Consider the following 14695-nt stretch of genomic DNA (forward strand, 5'->3'; position numbering starts at 1 on the left):
TGACGCAGGAGTGCTTTGCCAATACTATGGTCAGAAAGGTAGGCAGAAGAAGAAGTCGGTCTTAAAGTAAAGAATTTAGTCCATTGTGTGGTCCGAAACTGAGCGTGGAGAGGGAGTGCTTGACGTGTCGGTCTTTTCCGAGTAGAATGGGAAGGTAATGAAGAAGCATCATCAGGAGATTGACGTTGGCGTTTAGGAGTAGGACTGGAGTTGGTCCGGCGTGAAATGGGCGGGCGATTCGAAAATTGCCATACCGTAGAGGGAGAAGCCGGAAGCATAGTCAAAGGAGAGCGGAGTTCAGACAAATCAAAGGAGTCAGTCGAAGCCCCGGTACCTGAAGCGGGTGAGGAAACAGCACCAGCAAGAGGTACAGGGGCATCAGGAGTGTCCGAAGAGTGGTCTAAACACAAGGCAGGGTCAGAATGGGGTGCGGTATCAAGAAGGGGCCTGGGGGTAGTGGGTTCATGGATTGGGTTCTCCATGGTTAGGTTACTCCTTTGCTTTTTGTTTTTAAGAAAAAAAAAAGAAGAAAAGAAAATAAAAATAAAAAAAAGAATAAAAAAAGGGGGGAGCGGGGAGGAATAGTTCCCAGGAGGAATGAAAGGGCCGGAAATCTCCCTCCGCGCCCAAGAGGACCTCAGCACCGCAGATGCAGCATGGAACCCGTGCCATACCCTACCCTTCATGCCAGTAAACCAGCAATCCGGGATAGCAACCTCACATCTGCCGAGCTACCTCGGTGGACAAAAGAGAGGGCGGCCGGATATCCGCCACAAAGCATACCTCCTTCGGCCACCACCCCCGGAATCCGAAAGGTGGCTTCCAGAGATACACCCGTCGCCCGAAAGACACCCAAGCTACTCCCGGATACCGGAGAGGGATCGGGACATCCCCAGTCGATCCAGATTCCACGGCAAACTACGCCACCGCCAAGAACCTCAACGGAATGGGATGGACCCCGGTGTCCTTTCCCCTACCTAGGAACTAGCACGCCTGTGGGAGAAATCCCAAAGGCCAAAAAGAGGAAGGGGTGGGGAGGAGGAGGAGGAATGGAAAAAGGGGAGGATAGGATAGGGGAGGGAAGAATGGGGGGTAATTAGGTTCGGTCTGAGGAAGAAGACCGACAGGTCTAATTCCTCAGACCAAGAGCCTCTTCACCACGCCAAGGAGCCCCCCTTGAAGAGGAACTACATGAAAAGCAATGTTGAAATTTGTTGCAGCAATGAATGCTGACTCCAAACTTGAAGTGCTAGACTTTTGGTATAAATTTAACACTGCAGATGCCATCAGCTATCCCAAAAGTACATAAAGTGTGCCAATCAATATTCAATGCAGGCTTGGGAAAGTTATGGCCTAGTGTGGTGAATACCATCCACCTCAGCCAACGATCCATGACAGTCCACATCAGCCCAGTAGGGCTACACCATCCCTCTCCACTCCTTATAAAACTGACTTCTTCCACCAGCAATCAAAATATAAGGTAAGAATTATGTATTAGTTATGTGATCTCTGAAGCTGTAAGTATTGTATTAACTTTAATCCATCACTACATCTACTTACAATTGCCCTCTTATCATTGCTTTTTACAATTTCAAGACCTAAAACAATTTGGTTGGCTTTTTTGGGAATGTAAGGGACAAACCTATTTTTTCCCCTGTGTTTTTCAGTTCATTTTGCCCAAAGTTTATCACATACCATTTTCAGGAACACATGTATGTGTTAATGTCAGAGAGTCAAACCTAGGTGCGAGCTTCATCTTGTCTAGCTGACCTAGGGTCATGACTGTCTTGGTGGGTGTCAATACTGGATGCAGCTTTGCGTGTCACCTCTAGTAATTCTATATTTTCTCCAAGGGGAAATGGAACAGAATTCTTCCTCCATAAGCCATGTGTGTCATAAGTGGTAACTAAAATGCTGGGAGCAAGGGGCTAGCAACCCCTTCTGTATATATTACTAAATTTAAAAGAAGAAACCTTTTTCCTTTTGTGACCACCCTGCCTTGGTGGAATACAGCTGGTTTGTTGAAAGAAGAGAAGATTTTTCAGGAACATAACTACCTTATTAACCAATGGTCAACTGTATTCACTCAGGTCAAAATAAAAGACTAAGAAGCTGGCATATCATTTATAGTGCAGAAAATGTGTAAAAACATTAATTTTATAAATACTCTACCCACAAAACTTATTTCAGGTTTGCCTAGTTACACGTTTCTGAAGTATGGTGATAAACTTTCCCCGATTCTTGAGTAGTTCCTTATCCCATATTAACATTGCTAAATCTACAGTAACATAGATATCTAACACTATAGCCCTTAAAAAATTCCAAAACAAATTTAAATGCCTGATAAAATTATGTCAAAAATTGAATGTGAAGTATTTATATCTAAACTGATGACATCTAAATTATACCAGCAAACTAATTTATGATCCAATAATTTTCTTTCCTGAATGATGAAATTTTATTTCATTACATTAACTATTACAGATGCATATTAATTTTTATTTGGTGGTCTCTTGTGCAATGAACCTTGGCCATTTGTCAGTTACTTCCTTCCACTGTATTTTGCCATCAGCTAACTTCTTTACTGTCAAAGGAACATCGTCAATCTGCAAAATAAATACAATAATAATCATACAAGCCAGACATTGATATTCAACTAGTACATTTTCTCAACAAAAACAAAAATATCAACAAGCTCTAAGGATGTGCTAAAGTATTGATGTTGGAGTGTATTGGCTAATTTTGATGTTATCAGTATTGGCTTAAAACTGAGTTTAAGTAAAAAGCTGGAATTGTCCTGTCCCTCATATGGTATAATCCTATAAGGTTGCCCATATGTACCTTATAGCTGTTGAGATACTTTTTATGTAGCATTCTAAAATCAGCTTAAGAACCATATTTGGTATCTTTTTCAAGTTACATTGTAATCTTCACCTTACAATTATTATTATTATAACATTCACATAATTATGGGTACATTTATGCAAAGTGTTAAACCTATGTTGGTTATTCAGAGCAAACAGCATGGGAAGCTTGATCCTGTCTGTCAATCATGAGAGAGATGCTACTATTGCAGCCAGCCAGGTTTGGAAAATATGGCAATGTATAATATGCCCAATCCAAACGGGTCACAAAGCACTGCAAGACTGAGGGAAGCTATTGGTAAAGAAAAATAGCGTGAAAATGGAGTTCTGAAATAACAAGGAAAGTGAAATTTGTCATAACAAGCCACCCTTATTCAGAACCTGACCAAAATCATCTCTTTTTCTAGTATGTCATCATTTTACCATTTGATACCAAGCAGCTGCCAATAAAACCACAAAAGTCACCCTAGAAAACACCTCAAGGTTGCTAATTTCAACCAAATGCAAGATCAAAGGTTTGTTTTCCCATCATGCAGTAGGGGGTTCAATTTTTTTTTTATACTGTCCACAGTCACCGCACAGACCCGTTCTCTCATGATTAAGCCAAAATTTATCACTCAGAATATCTAAGGGTATTGTGCTTAAAATGTAGGTCTATGAGTGACAACAGTGTCAATAATGAAGATCTATGTAGAAAACTGAAAGGGTTAGTATGCATGTATAGGAACAAATGGTGTGGGCAGAAACCTATAACCCATAGATAGTTTGTCATACAATTCATGAAAATTCAGTTTATATTACACTATCTTAACGTGGACTAATTGAACTGTGTGTCATATAATTTACAAAATAGAAAATTTATCAATTCTATTATAGGCTCCTTACATGTATAATTCCATATTTTTATTCACAATTCTTTCAAGTGTTTTCAGTACATTAGTTAAAATACAAAAAATTATGAAGAAAATCAATCAATTTGTTATTAACCTTCTGTTCAGCCCAATCTTCTATTAGAAAAACTCACCGGTATTCTAACTTGCTCTGTGCTATCTCTCTCTCTGAGGGTAACAGTGTGAGGTACATTATTAACTGTGTCAAAGTCAACAGTGACACCAAATGGAATGGCAATTTCATCTGTGCGTGCATATCGCCGCCCGATAGATCCAGTAGAGTCATCAACTCTCACCAGGAGGTTCAATTCAGTTAGAGCATCAGCTGTAGAAAGAAGATAATAATGAAGAATAACACGAACCAAAATGTCATATACAGTGGAACCTTAACTTACGAGTTTAATCCGTTCCATGACCTAGCTTGTAACTCAATTTACTCGTATATCAAATAAATTTTCCTCATTTAAATTAATTGAAAAGCCATTAATCCGTACCTGCACTCTGGAGACAAGACAAAATACTTGAATATGACACTAATATCAACTGTACGGCTTATTTATCTATCACAATTCATCTAATGTGACATAATAAACAATGTAATTAACACAGAAACATGATATATACTCTAGAATGAATAAAATAGGCCATAATATGGTGGCAGAGGCAGCGGTGGAAGCGTCTGCCATTTCCTGCCCAACTTTGACTATAGTATCTTCCTATGCTCTTATTGTAAGAGAAAACAGAGTATCTGTGAGGCTAATTGCAGAAATATAGTATATAAAAACATAATAAATCATAATACACTAGAGAATGTAAAGAAATGTTAACTGTTTATATAAAGTGCATATGCACTTACACACTTGGAGCAGAGATGGTGGGGGAGGTTGAGGCTGTGACGTATGATGTCAGTGACCTTGTAAACCTCCAACAGCAACATTGTTTTGTTTGATCGCTGAACTTAACTGATACAATTTGTTTTGTTTAATCACTGAACATAACTGATACAGCTCTCGTATCTACATATTGTAGATGAACTAAGCTGGTATTGCCTGGCTAAGTCCATGGAAATCATCGTCTTTTTCTTCTCAGCACTGTCCTTTGCACTTATTTTCTTAGAACCCATGGTTAGAAAAAAAAAATTTGGCCAAATGACTGTAAAAAAAATGCAAGCAAGCATGAGAGAACTGCTCCCACAGCGACGTAAACATGTGTACTGCTTACCGGATGTTTTGGCATCAGCTGTGCCAACTAGCGGAACAATTCTGAATTATTATTACATATGTATTATGTATTATTAGTAATTTAGGGAACTGAAGCTATATCATTATTATCATAATTATTATTATTTCTTTCTTTCAACACACCGGCTGTATCCCACTGAGGTGGGGTGGCCCAAAAGGAAAAAGGAAAGTTTCTCCTTTTACATTAGTAATATATACAGGAGAAGGGGTTACTAGCCCCTTGCTCCCGGCATTTTAGTCGCCTCTTACAACACGCATGGCTTACGGAGGAAGAATTCTGTATTATTTATTATTATTAATTTAGGGAACTGAGGCTCTATCATTATTATTATAATAATAATATTATTATTATTGACTGTCACAACCCCAAATCCTGAGGTGTCTCTTGGTGTTGCAAAATCGCCCCCCCCCCCAAAAAAAAATATTTTTCTTATGAAATTATAATGACACCAAAAGAACAAAATTTGATGAAAAACTGACGGAATTATGCTCTCACGAAGTTAGCAACTTCAGCGATATTTATGAATCTGCAATTTCGCCCACTTTCAACCCTATTTTCGGCTAATTTCATTGTTCCAGTCGACCAAACTCATAGCTATTTCTTTTGAACTCCATTTTTTCTATCGATTGAGTACAAGAAACTCCACATTTACCAATTTCAACTACCCAATAGCGTGGTCAGAAATTTGCAATTTGGCCAATTTCATGAAAATTAAAAAATATGACAATTTCAAAATAGGGTCCAGAATGAACAATGCAGACATTCCTGGCTCTAAAATAACATTTTCTTTGTTCATCAGTCATGTCTCCAGGCCCCTCTGATATTACTCTTGCTTTCTATTTTGAATTTTTATTCAAACAAAAAATGCAAGATTTACTGTTATGCAGACTACTGCAATATTGTAATAATTGTATAAATAATGCCAACCAATTTATGACTGCATATTAGAATGGCTACTTGGACATTTATTAGAAAATGACCATTTGTTTACTTTTGAACATCGGCAATAATCAAACATTTCCCCTACTTTGAGCTCCATTACAAGGTTCTTTTCATAGTAAAACCAATCAAAATCACCTGTATTTCTATAATATGTTTTCCATTCTATCAAATGAGACCAAGAAAACAAGAATACAACTTTCATCATCATTCAACACTTTCACCACACTCACACATTATCACTGCTTTTGCAGAGGTGCTCAGAATACAACAGTTTAGAAGCATATACGTATAAAGATACACAACATATCCCTCCAAACTGCCAATATCCCAAACCCCTCCTTTAAAGTGCAGGCATTGTACTTCCCATTTCCAGGACTCAAGTCCGACTATAAGAAAATAACCGGTTTCCCTGAATCCCTTCACTAAATATTACCCTGCTCACACTCCAACAGATCGTCAGGTCCCAAGTATCATTCGTCTCCATTCACTCCTATCTAACACGCTTGCTGGAAGTCCAAGCCCCTCGCCCACAAAACCTCCTTTACCCCCTCTTTCCAACCCTTTCGAGGACGACCCCTACCCCTCTTTCCTTCCCCTATAGATTTATATGCTTTCCATGTCATTCTACTTTGATCCATTCTCTCTAAATGACCAAACCACCTCAACAACCCCTCTTCTGCCCTCTGACTAATGCTTTTATTAACTCCACACCTTCTCCTAATTTCCACACTCCGAATTTTCTGCATAATATTTACACCACACATTGCCCTTAGACAGGACATCTCCACTGCCTCCAACCGTCTCCTCGCTGCTGCATTTACCACCCAAGCTTCACATCCATATAAGAGTGTTGGTACTACTATACTTTCATACATTCCCTTCTTTGCCTCCATAGATAACGTTTTTTGACTCCCCATATACCTCAACGCACCACTCACCTTTTGTCCCTCATCAATTCTATGATTAACCTCATCCTTCATAAATCCATCCGCCGACACGTCAACTCCCAAGTATCTGAAAACATTCACTTCTTCCATACTCCTCCTCCCCAATTTGATATCCAATTTTTCTTTATCTAAATCATTTGATACCCTCATCACCTTACTCTTTTCTATGTTCACTTTCAACTTTCTACCTTTACACACATTCTCAAACTCATCCACTAACCTTTGCAATTTTTCTTTAGAATCTCCCATAAGCACAGTATCATCAGCAAAAAGTAACTGTGTCAATTCCCATTTTGAATTTGATTCCCCATAATTTAATCCCACCCCTCTCCCGAACACACTAGCATTTACTTCTTTTACAACCCCATCTATAAATATATTAAACAACCAAGGTGACATTACACATCCCTGTCTAAGACCTACTTTTACCGGGAAGTATTCTCCCTCTCTTCTACACACCCTAACCTGAGCCTCACTATCCTCATAAAAGCTCTTTACAGCATTTAGTAACTTACCACCTATTCCATAAACTTGCAACATCTGCCACATTGCTCCTCTATCCACTCTATCATATGCCTTTTCTAAATCCATAAATGCAATAAAAACTTCCCTACCTTTATCTAAATACTGTTCACATATATGCTTCAATGTAAACACTTGATCTACACATCCCCTACCACCTCTGAAGCCTCCTTGCTCATCCGCAATTCTACATTCTGTCTTACCTCTAATTCTTTCAATTATAACCCTACCGTATACCTTTCCTGGTATACTCAGTAAACTTATTCCTCTATAATTTTTACAATCTCTTTTGTCCCCTTTCCCTTTATATAAAGGGACTATACATGCTCTCCGCCAATCCCTAGGTACCTTCCCCTCTTTCATACATTTATTAAACAAAAGTACCAACCACTCCAACACTATATCCCCCCCTACTTTTAACATTTCTGTCATGATCCCATCAGTTCCAGCTGCTTTACCCCCTTTCATTCTACGTAATGCCTCACGTACCTCCACCACACTTACATTCTGCTCTTCTTCACTCCTAAAAGATGGTATACCTCCCTGACCAGTGCATGAAATTACCGCCTCCCTTTCTTCCTCAACATTTAAAAGTTCCTCAAAATATTCTCGCCATCTACCTAATACCTCCCTCTCCCCATCTACTAACTCCCCTACTCTGTTTTTAACGGACAAATCCATACTTTCCCTAGGCTTTCTTAACTTGTTTAACACACTCCAAAATTTTTTCTCATTTTCATTAAAATTTCTTGACAGTGCCTCTCCCACTCTTTCATCTGCTCTCCTTTTGCACTCTCTCACCACTCTCTTCACCTTTCTTTTACTCTCCATATACTCTGCTCTTCTTATAACACTTCTGCTTTGTAAAAACCTCTCATAAGCTACCTTTTTCTCTTTTATCACACCCTTTACTTCATCATTCCACCAATCACTCCTCTTTCCTCCTGCCCCCACCCTCCTATAACCACAAACTTCTGCCCCACATTCTAATACTGCATTTTTAAAACTATTCCAACCCTCTTCAACCCCCCCACTACTCATCTTTGCACTAGCCCACCTTTCTGCCAATAGTCGCTTATATCTCGCCCGAACTTCCTCCTCCCTTAGTTTATACACTTTCACCTCCCTCTTATTTGTTGTTTCCACCTTCCTCTTTTCCCATCTACCTCTTACTCTAACTGTAGCTACAACTAAATAATGATCTGATATATCAGTTGCCCCTCTATAAACATGTACATCCTGGAGCCTACCCATCAACCTTTTATCCACCAATACATAATCTAACAAACTACTTTCATTACGTGCTACATCATACCTTGTATATTTATTTATCCTCTTTTTCATAAAATATGTATTACTTATTACCAAATTTCTTTCTACACATAGCTCAATTAAAGGCTCCCCATTTACATTTACCCCTGGCACCCCAAATTTACCTACTACTCCCTCCATAACATTTTTACCCACTTTAGCATTGAAATCCCCAACCACCATTACTCTCACACTTGATTCAAAACTCCCCACGCATTCACTCAACATTTCCCAGAATCTCTCTCTCTCCTCTACACTTCTCTCTTCTCCAGGTGCATATACGCTTACTATAACCCACTTTTCACATCCAATCTTTATTTTACTCCACATAATCCTTGAATTTATGCATTTGTAGTCCCTCTTTTCCTGCCATAGCTTATCCTTCAACATTATTGCTACTCCTTCTTTAGCTCTAACTCTATTTGAAACCCCTGACCTAATCCCATTTACTCCTCTCCATTGAAACTCTCCCACCCCCTTCAGCTTTGTTTCACTTAAAGCCAGGACATCCAGTTTCTTCTCATTCATAACATCCACAATCATCTCTACTCATATATGCATACTAATAATTACATCCATAATCTGGCTCCCACCAACTAAAATTTGAAACTTCTCTCTCCTCAGGTTAAGAACAATTACTTCCCCTACATTCATATATACACTCCTCCTCTAATTGAATATGGCAGTTATTACAAGAATTAAACAGATGGAACAGAATTTTTTTATTTAACTACAATTAAAATATATCTCACCTAACTTGGTAGTAAATGGAACAAACTCCTGCTTGTTAGAAAGTGGCAAGACCGATACTTTGATTGGTGCCACAACAGCCGGTAGTGAGAAGAAAGTTCGCTTGTCATCATCTTCTCGAACTCTTAAAGAATAATTAGTACATTAATTTAAGCAAACTAAGTTAGCTATTTAATTTAGATAAGGGTAAAAGGTAGAAAGTTGAAAGTGAACATAGATAAGAGTAAGGTGATGAGGGTATCAAATGATTTAGATAAAGAAAAATTGGATATCACAATGAAGAGAGGGAGTATGGAAGAAGTGAATGTTTTCAGATATTTGGAAGTTGACATGTCAGCAGATGGGTTTATGAAGGATGAGGTTAACCATAGAATTGATGAAGGAAAAATGATAAGTGGTGCACTGAGATATATGTGGAGACAAAAACATTATCTATGGAGGCAAAGAAGGGAATATATGAAAGTATAGTGATACCATCACTCTTATATGAGTGTGAAGCTTCGGTTTAAATGCAGCAACAAGGAGGCAGTTGGAGGCAGTGTAGATGTTTTGTCTAAGGGCAATGTGAGGTGTAAATATTATGCAGAAAATTCAGAGTGTGGAAATTAGGAGAAGGTGTGGACTTAATAAAAGTATTACTCAGAAGGCTGAAGAGGTGGTTTGGTCACTTAGAGAGAATGGATCAAAGTAGAATGACATGGAGAGCGTATAAATCTGTAGGGAAAGGAAGGCGGGGTAGGGGTTGTCCTCGAAAAGGTTGGAGGGGGTAAAGGTTTTGTGGGCAAGGGGCTTGGACTTCCAGCAAACATGTGTGAGCGTGTTAGATAGGAGTGAATGGAGACGAATGGTTTTTGGGACCTGACAAGCTGTTGGAGTGTGAGCCGGGTAATATTTAGTGAAGAGATTCAGGGAAACCGGTTATTTTTATATAGCCGGACTACTTGAGTACTGGAAATGGGAAGTACAATGCCTGCACTTTAAAGGAGGGGTTTGGGATATTGGCAGTTTGGAGGGATATGTTATATATCATTATATATGCTTCTAAACTGTTGTATCTAGGCACCTCTGCAAAAACAGCGATTATGTATGAGTGAGGTGATTTTCTTTCTTTTTGGGTCACCCTGCCTCAGTGGGAGACAGCCGACTTCTTCTACTTGGAGGAGGAGGAGGAGGTGGAGGAGGAGGAGGAAGAGGAGGAGGAGGGGGGAGGAGGAGGAGGAGGGAGGAGGAGGAGGAGGAGGGAGGAGGAGGAGGGAGGAGGAGGAGGAGGGAGGAGGAGGAGGGAGGAGGAGGAGGAGGAGGGAGGAGGAGGAGGAGGGAGGAGATGGAGGGAGAAGGAGGGAGGAGGAGGAGGAGGAGGGAGGAGATGGAGGGAGAAGGAGGAAGGAGGAGAAGGAGGGAGGAGGAGGGAGGAGGAGGAGGGAGGGAGGAGGGAGGAGGAGGGAGGAGGAGGGAGGGAGGAGGGAGGAGGAGGAGGGAGGAGGAGGAGGAGAAGGAGGAGGGAGGAGGAGGAGGGAGGAGGAGGAAGGAGAAGGAGGAGGAGGACGGAGGAGGAGGGAGGAGGAAGGAGGAGGAGGGAGGAGGAGGAGGAAGGAGGAGGCGGAAGGAGGAGGAGGAAAGAGGAGGAGGAGGGAGGAGGAGGAGGGAGGAGGGAGGAGGAGGAGGAGGAGGAGGAAGAGGGAGGGAGAGGGAGGAGGAGGGAGGCGGAGGGAGGAGGAGGGAGGAGGAGGGAGGAAGAGGGAGGAGGAGGGGAGGGAGGAGGAGGAGGGAGGAGGAGGAGGAGGGAGGAGGAGGAGGGAGGAGGAGAGAGGAGGAGGAGGGGGAGGAGGAGGGAGGAGGAGGAGGGAGGAGGAGGAAGAGGGAGGAGCAGGGAGGAGGAGGGAGGAGGAGGGAGGAGGGAGGAGGAGGGAGGAGGAGGAGGAGGGAGGAGGAGGAGGGAGGAGGAGGAGGGAGGAGGAGGAGGGAGGAGGAGGAGGGAGGAGGAGGGAGGAGGAGGAGGGAGGAGGAGGAGGGAGGAGGAGGAGGGAGGAGGAGGGAGGAGGAGGGAGGAGGAGGAGGGAGAAGGGAGGAGGAGGGAGGAGGAGGGAGGAGAAGGGAGAAGGGAGGAGGAGGGGAGGGAGGAGGAGGAGGAGGAGGAGGGAGGAGTAGGAAGAGGAGGATTAGGAAGAGGAGGAAGAGGAGGAGGAGGAGGAGGAGGAGGAGGAGGGAGGAGTAGGAAGAGGAGGATTAGGAAGAGGAGGATTAGGAAGAGGAGGATTAGGAGGAAGAGGAGGAGGAGGAGGAGGAGGAGGAGGAGGAGGAATTTTCTCCACGGGGAAGTGGAACAGAATTCTTCCTCCGTAAGCCATGCATGTCGTAAGAGGTGACTAAAATGCTGGGAGCAAGGGGCTAGTAACCCCTTGTCCTGTATAAATTACTAAACTTAAAAAGAGAAACTTTCATTTTTCTTTGTAAGTCACCCTGGCTCAGTGGGATATGGCCAGTTTGTTGAAAGAAGAACTGGCAATTTTCTTGACATGACAAAGAGCCTTATCTAAGAATACAGTACTAAGTATGTAGTAAATGACAAATACTGTATTAGTTTTAAGTTATACCTGACAAAAATCTATGCAATACACCTACACTGTAATAATGATCTTGATAAAAGGAAATCAAAATGCTGTATACAATCATGGATTTCTGGTAAAATATGGAGTTAGCCACATTTATGAGCATTACGCAAATTACATCCAGAAAAAAACAAAGAAGTACACATAAATAACTCCCACACGAACCTAAACGAGTGCTCCAGGAGACTATAAAACACACGGCCAATACCAAATGATGGTTCAATAACACTGGGGATTACTTCTTCAACATGAACTTTCTTCTGCTCTCTCTTAAAACTGGGAATCATTGCTCTTGTCAGTTTGTAGCCATTCAGATCGTACTCTCTGTAACGACAAATTATACACAATGTGATCATGCCAAATATCCAATTACAACATAAATATACCCAATATGCTACCTGAAACTAAATATGAGGAACATCTACAGTTTCCCTCACACTATCTATGCAATTGTTCAGATAATAGACAAAAACTTGATGAATGGCAAGATCTCTTACCTCTCCAAGCTTTTAAGAATGTTTTATTAAAATTGAATCATGTATGGTTAATACATTTTAGCACTCTCATTATGAGAAGAACTTTGAATGAAGTTTCACAATATGGGTAAAGTGTCATCTAATTATTAGTATTTGCCTTACCTGATTTATCAATTTGTCAGCCATTCAGTTGTTGTAAAATTTGATTCTGAAACAGCATCATTTACCATGATTATGGGTGTTAAGGATAAATGTATGAATTACTGGTACATAAGAATTAGCTTTCTGAGCATAGCAAGTGAAGTGCTGAAGAGGGATAAATCCTATTATTAACTCCAATTGTGGGGTCACATGCCAAGCTTAAACATAAGCACTACAAAAAAAAAAAAATTAATTGAAGCACACAAATCTGGGGGTTTAGTACTTATTCATATTACCTACCCTTTTATGCATTTACTATCAGCTTCTCTACACCCATATAAACCACTACACTAAACAATGCAACAACTTTTCTGAATCCTCTAATAGCAATGCATCATCTGCAAAGAGAAATTATGACAAATGCTCTTATGTGAGATTTGTTATCCACTGTACAAACTAGCCCTTATATCATTTACAACCCTGTTTATAATGAACGGAGACAAATGGTGTTTGAGATTTGACAAGCTGTTGGAGTGTGAACAGGGTAATATTTTGTGAAGGGATTCAGGGAAACCGGCTAGCTGGACTTGAGTCCTGGAGGTGGAAAGTACAATGCTTGCACTTTAATGGAGGGGTTTGGGATATTTTCTATTTAGTATGACTTCTAAACTGTCATATCTGTGTGCTTCTGCTTCTGTGAGAGATGAGATGACCAGCATATTAAAAAAATAATAACAACAGAAGAAAGAGTTGTGGAAGAAGTGAATGCTAGAGTGTTTGGGAGAGGTGTGGGACTATGAAGTAAAAAAAATATGATGGAAAGTGGGAGTTGTCACTTTGCCAATGACATGGTTCTTTTGGCAGATTCTGAAGAGAGGTTGCCAAGGTTACTGGAGGAATTTGGGAAGGAAAGCAAAAGAGGGAATTAAAGGTGAACACAGGAAAGAGCCAGGTGATGAGAGTAACAAAAAATCTAAGCAATGAAAGACTGAATATTAGATTGGAGAGTGGATGTCAGTGGAAAGGTATATGAGAGACAAAGTGAACAACAGAAAAGAAGGAAAAATGGTGGGTGGTGCAATGAAGCATTTATGATGACAGAGCTTTATCCATGGAGGCAAAAGAGGGTAAAGCACCAGAGAATAGTGGTACAAACACAGTTATATGGGTATGAAGCATAGGTTTTGAATGTTGCAGAGGCTGGAAACAATAGAGTTTATATATATGTGTGTGGAAAGAACTTGAGAGCCTAGACCCAAATCTGCACATTACCATAACAACATACTTGCGTGACAGGTATGGCAGAATGTGTAGAAGAAACACAGTGAAGGGTAGGAGCATCTAAGACAAAATAAGATAACAATGTATTAACACACGTGGTCCAAGACTTTTTAACATCTATCCAAAAGATAGGAGATATACTGCTGGAAAAAAGAAGTCTTTAAGAGAAACTAGACAGTTTCCTCCACCAAATGCTAGATTAACTAGACTGTGACAGATATATGGTCAGTGGGCTGCTAGCAGTAACAATCTGGTTGACTAGACAAGCATCTGACAAGTCTGGCCCAGGGTCAGGTGATAGTTTTGTATAGTGTCTAGTGGTAATAGTTTTATAAGTGATAATTTAGTATGGTTTGTAATGGTGATAATTTAGTATGGTGTGTAGTGGTGATAATTTAGCATGGTGTGTAGTGGTGATAATTTAGCATGGTGTGTAGTGGTGATAATTTAGCATGGTGTGTAGTGGTGATAATTTAGTATGGTATGTAATGGTGATAGTTTTGTATGATATGTAGCACTGATAGCTTTAAATGGGGGTATAGTGGTGATAGTTTTGCATGAGTAATTTAGTATGGTGTATAGTGGTGATAGTTTTGTATGATTTGTACTGATTACAGCATTCAATGGGGCGTACTGGTGATAGTTTCGTATGGGGTGTACTGGTGATAGTTCTGTAGATGCAGAGGCATTAGTTTTGTATAGTGTAGAAAAACTCTCAAA

General features: G+C 40.6%; 1 protein-coding gene across 4 annotated transcripts in view; it reads right to left on the minus strand.

Annotated features, from left to right (window-relative positions):
• Window positions 1–2109: 2109 nt before the first annotated feature.
• GlyRS (glycine--tRNA ligase) overlaps window positions 2110–14695 on the minus strand; it is a 121882-nt gene continuing 109296 nt past the window's right edge. For all 4 annotated transcript variants that reach the window (XM_070088848.1, XM_070088847.1, XM_070088849.1 and 1 more), the window contains 4 exons: window positions 12243–12401; window positions 9471–9592; window positions 3889–4079; window positions 2110–2606 (listed from right to left, as the gene is read on the minus strand). In XM_070088848.1, coding sequence (XP_069944949.1) covers window positions 2499–2606; window positions 3889–4079; window positions 9471–9592; window positions 12243–12401 — 580 coding nt within the window. In that variant the 3' untranslated portion in view covers window positions 2110–2498. The remainder of the gene's footprint in view (window positions 2607–3888; window positions 4080–9470; window positions 9593–12242; window positions 12402–14695) is intronic.

The sequence above is a fragment of the Cherax quadricarinatus genome, chromosome 26 (genome assembly GCF_038502225.1).
Source record: "Cherax quadricarinatus isolate ZL_2023a chromosome 26, ASM3850222v1, whole genome shotgun sequence".
NCBI classification, from domain to species: Eukaryota; Metazoa; Arthropoda; class Malacostraca; order Decapoda; family Parastacidae; genus Cherax; species Cherax quadricarinatus.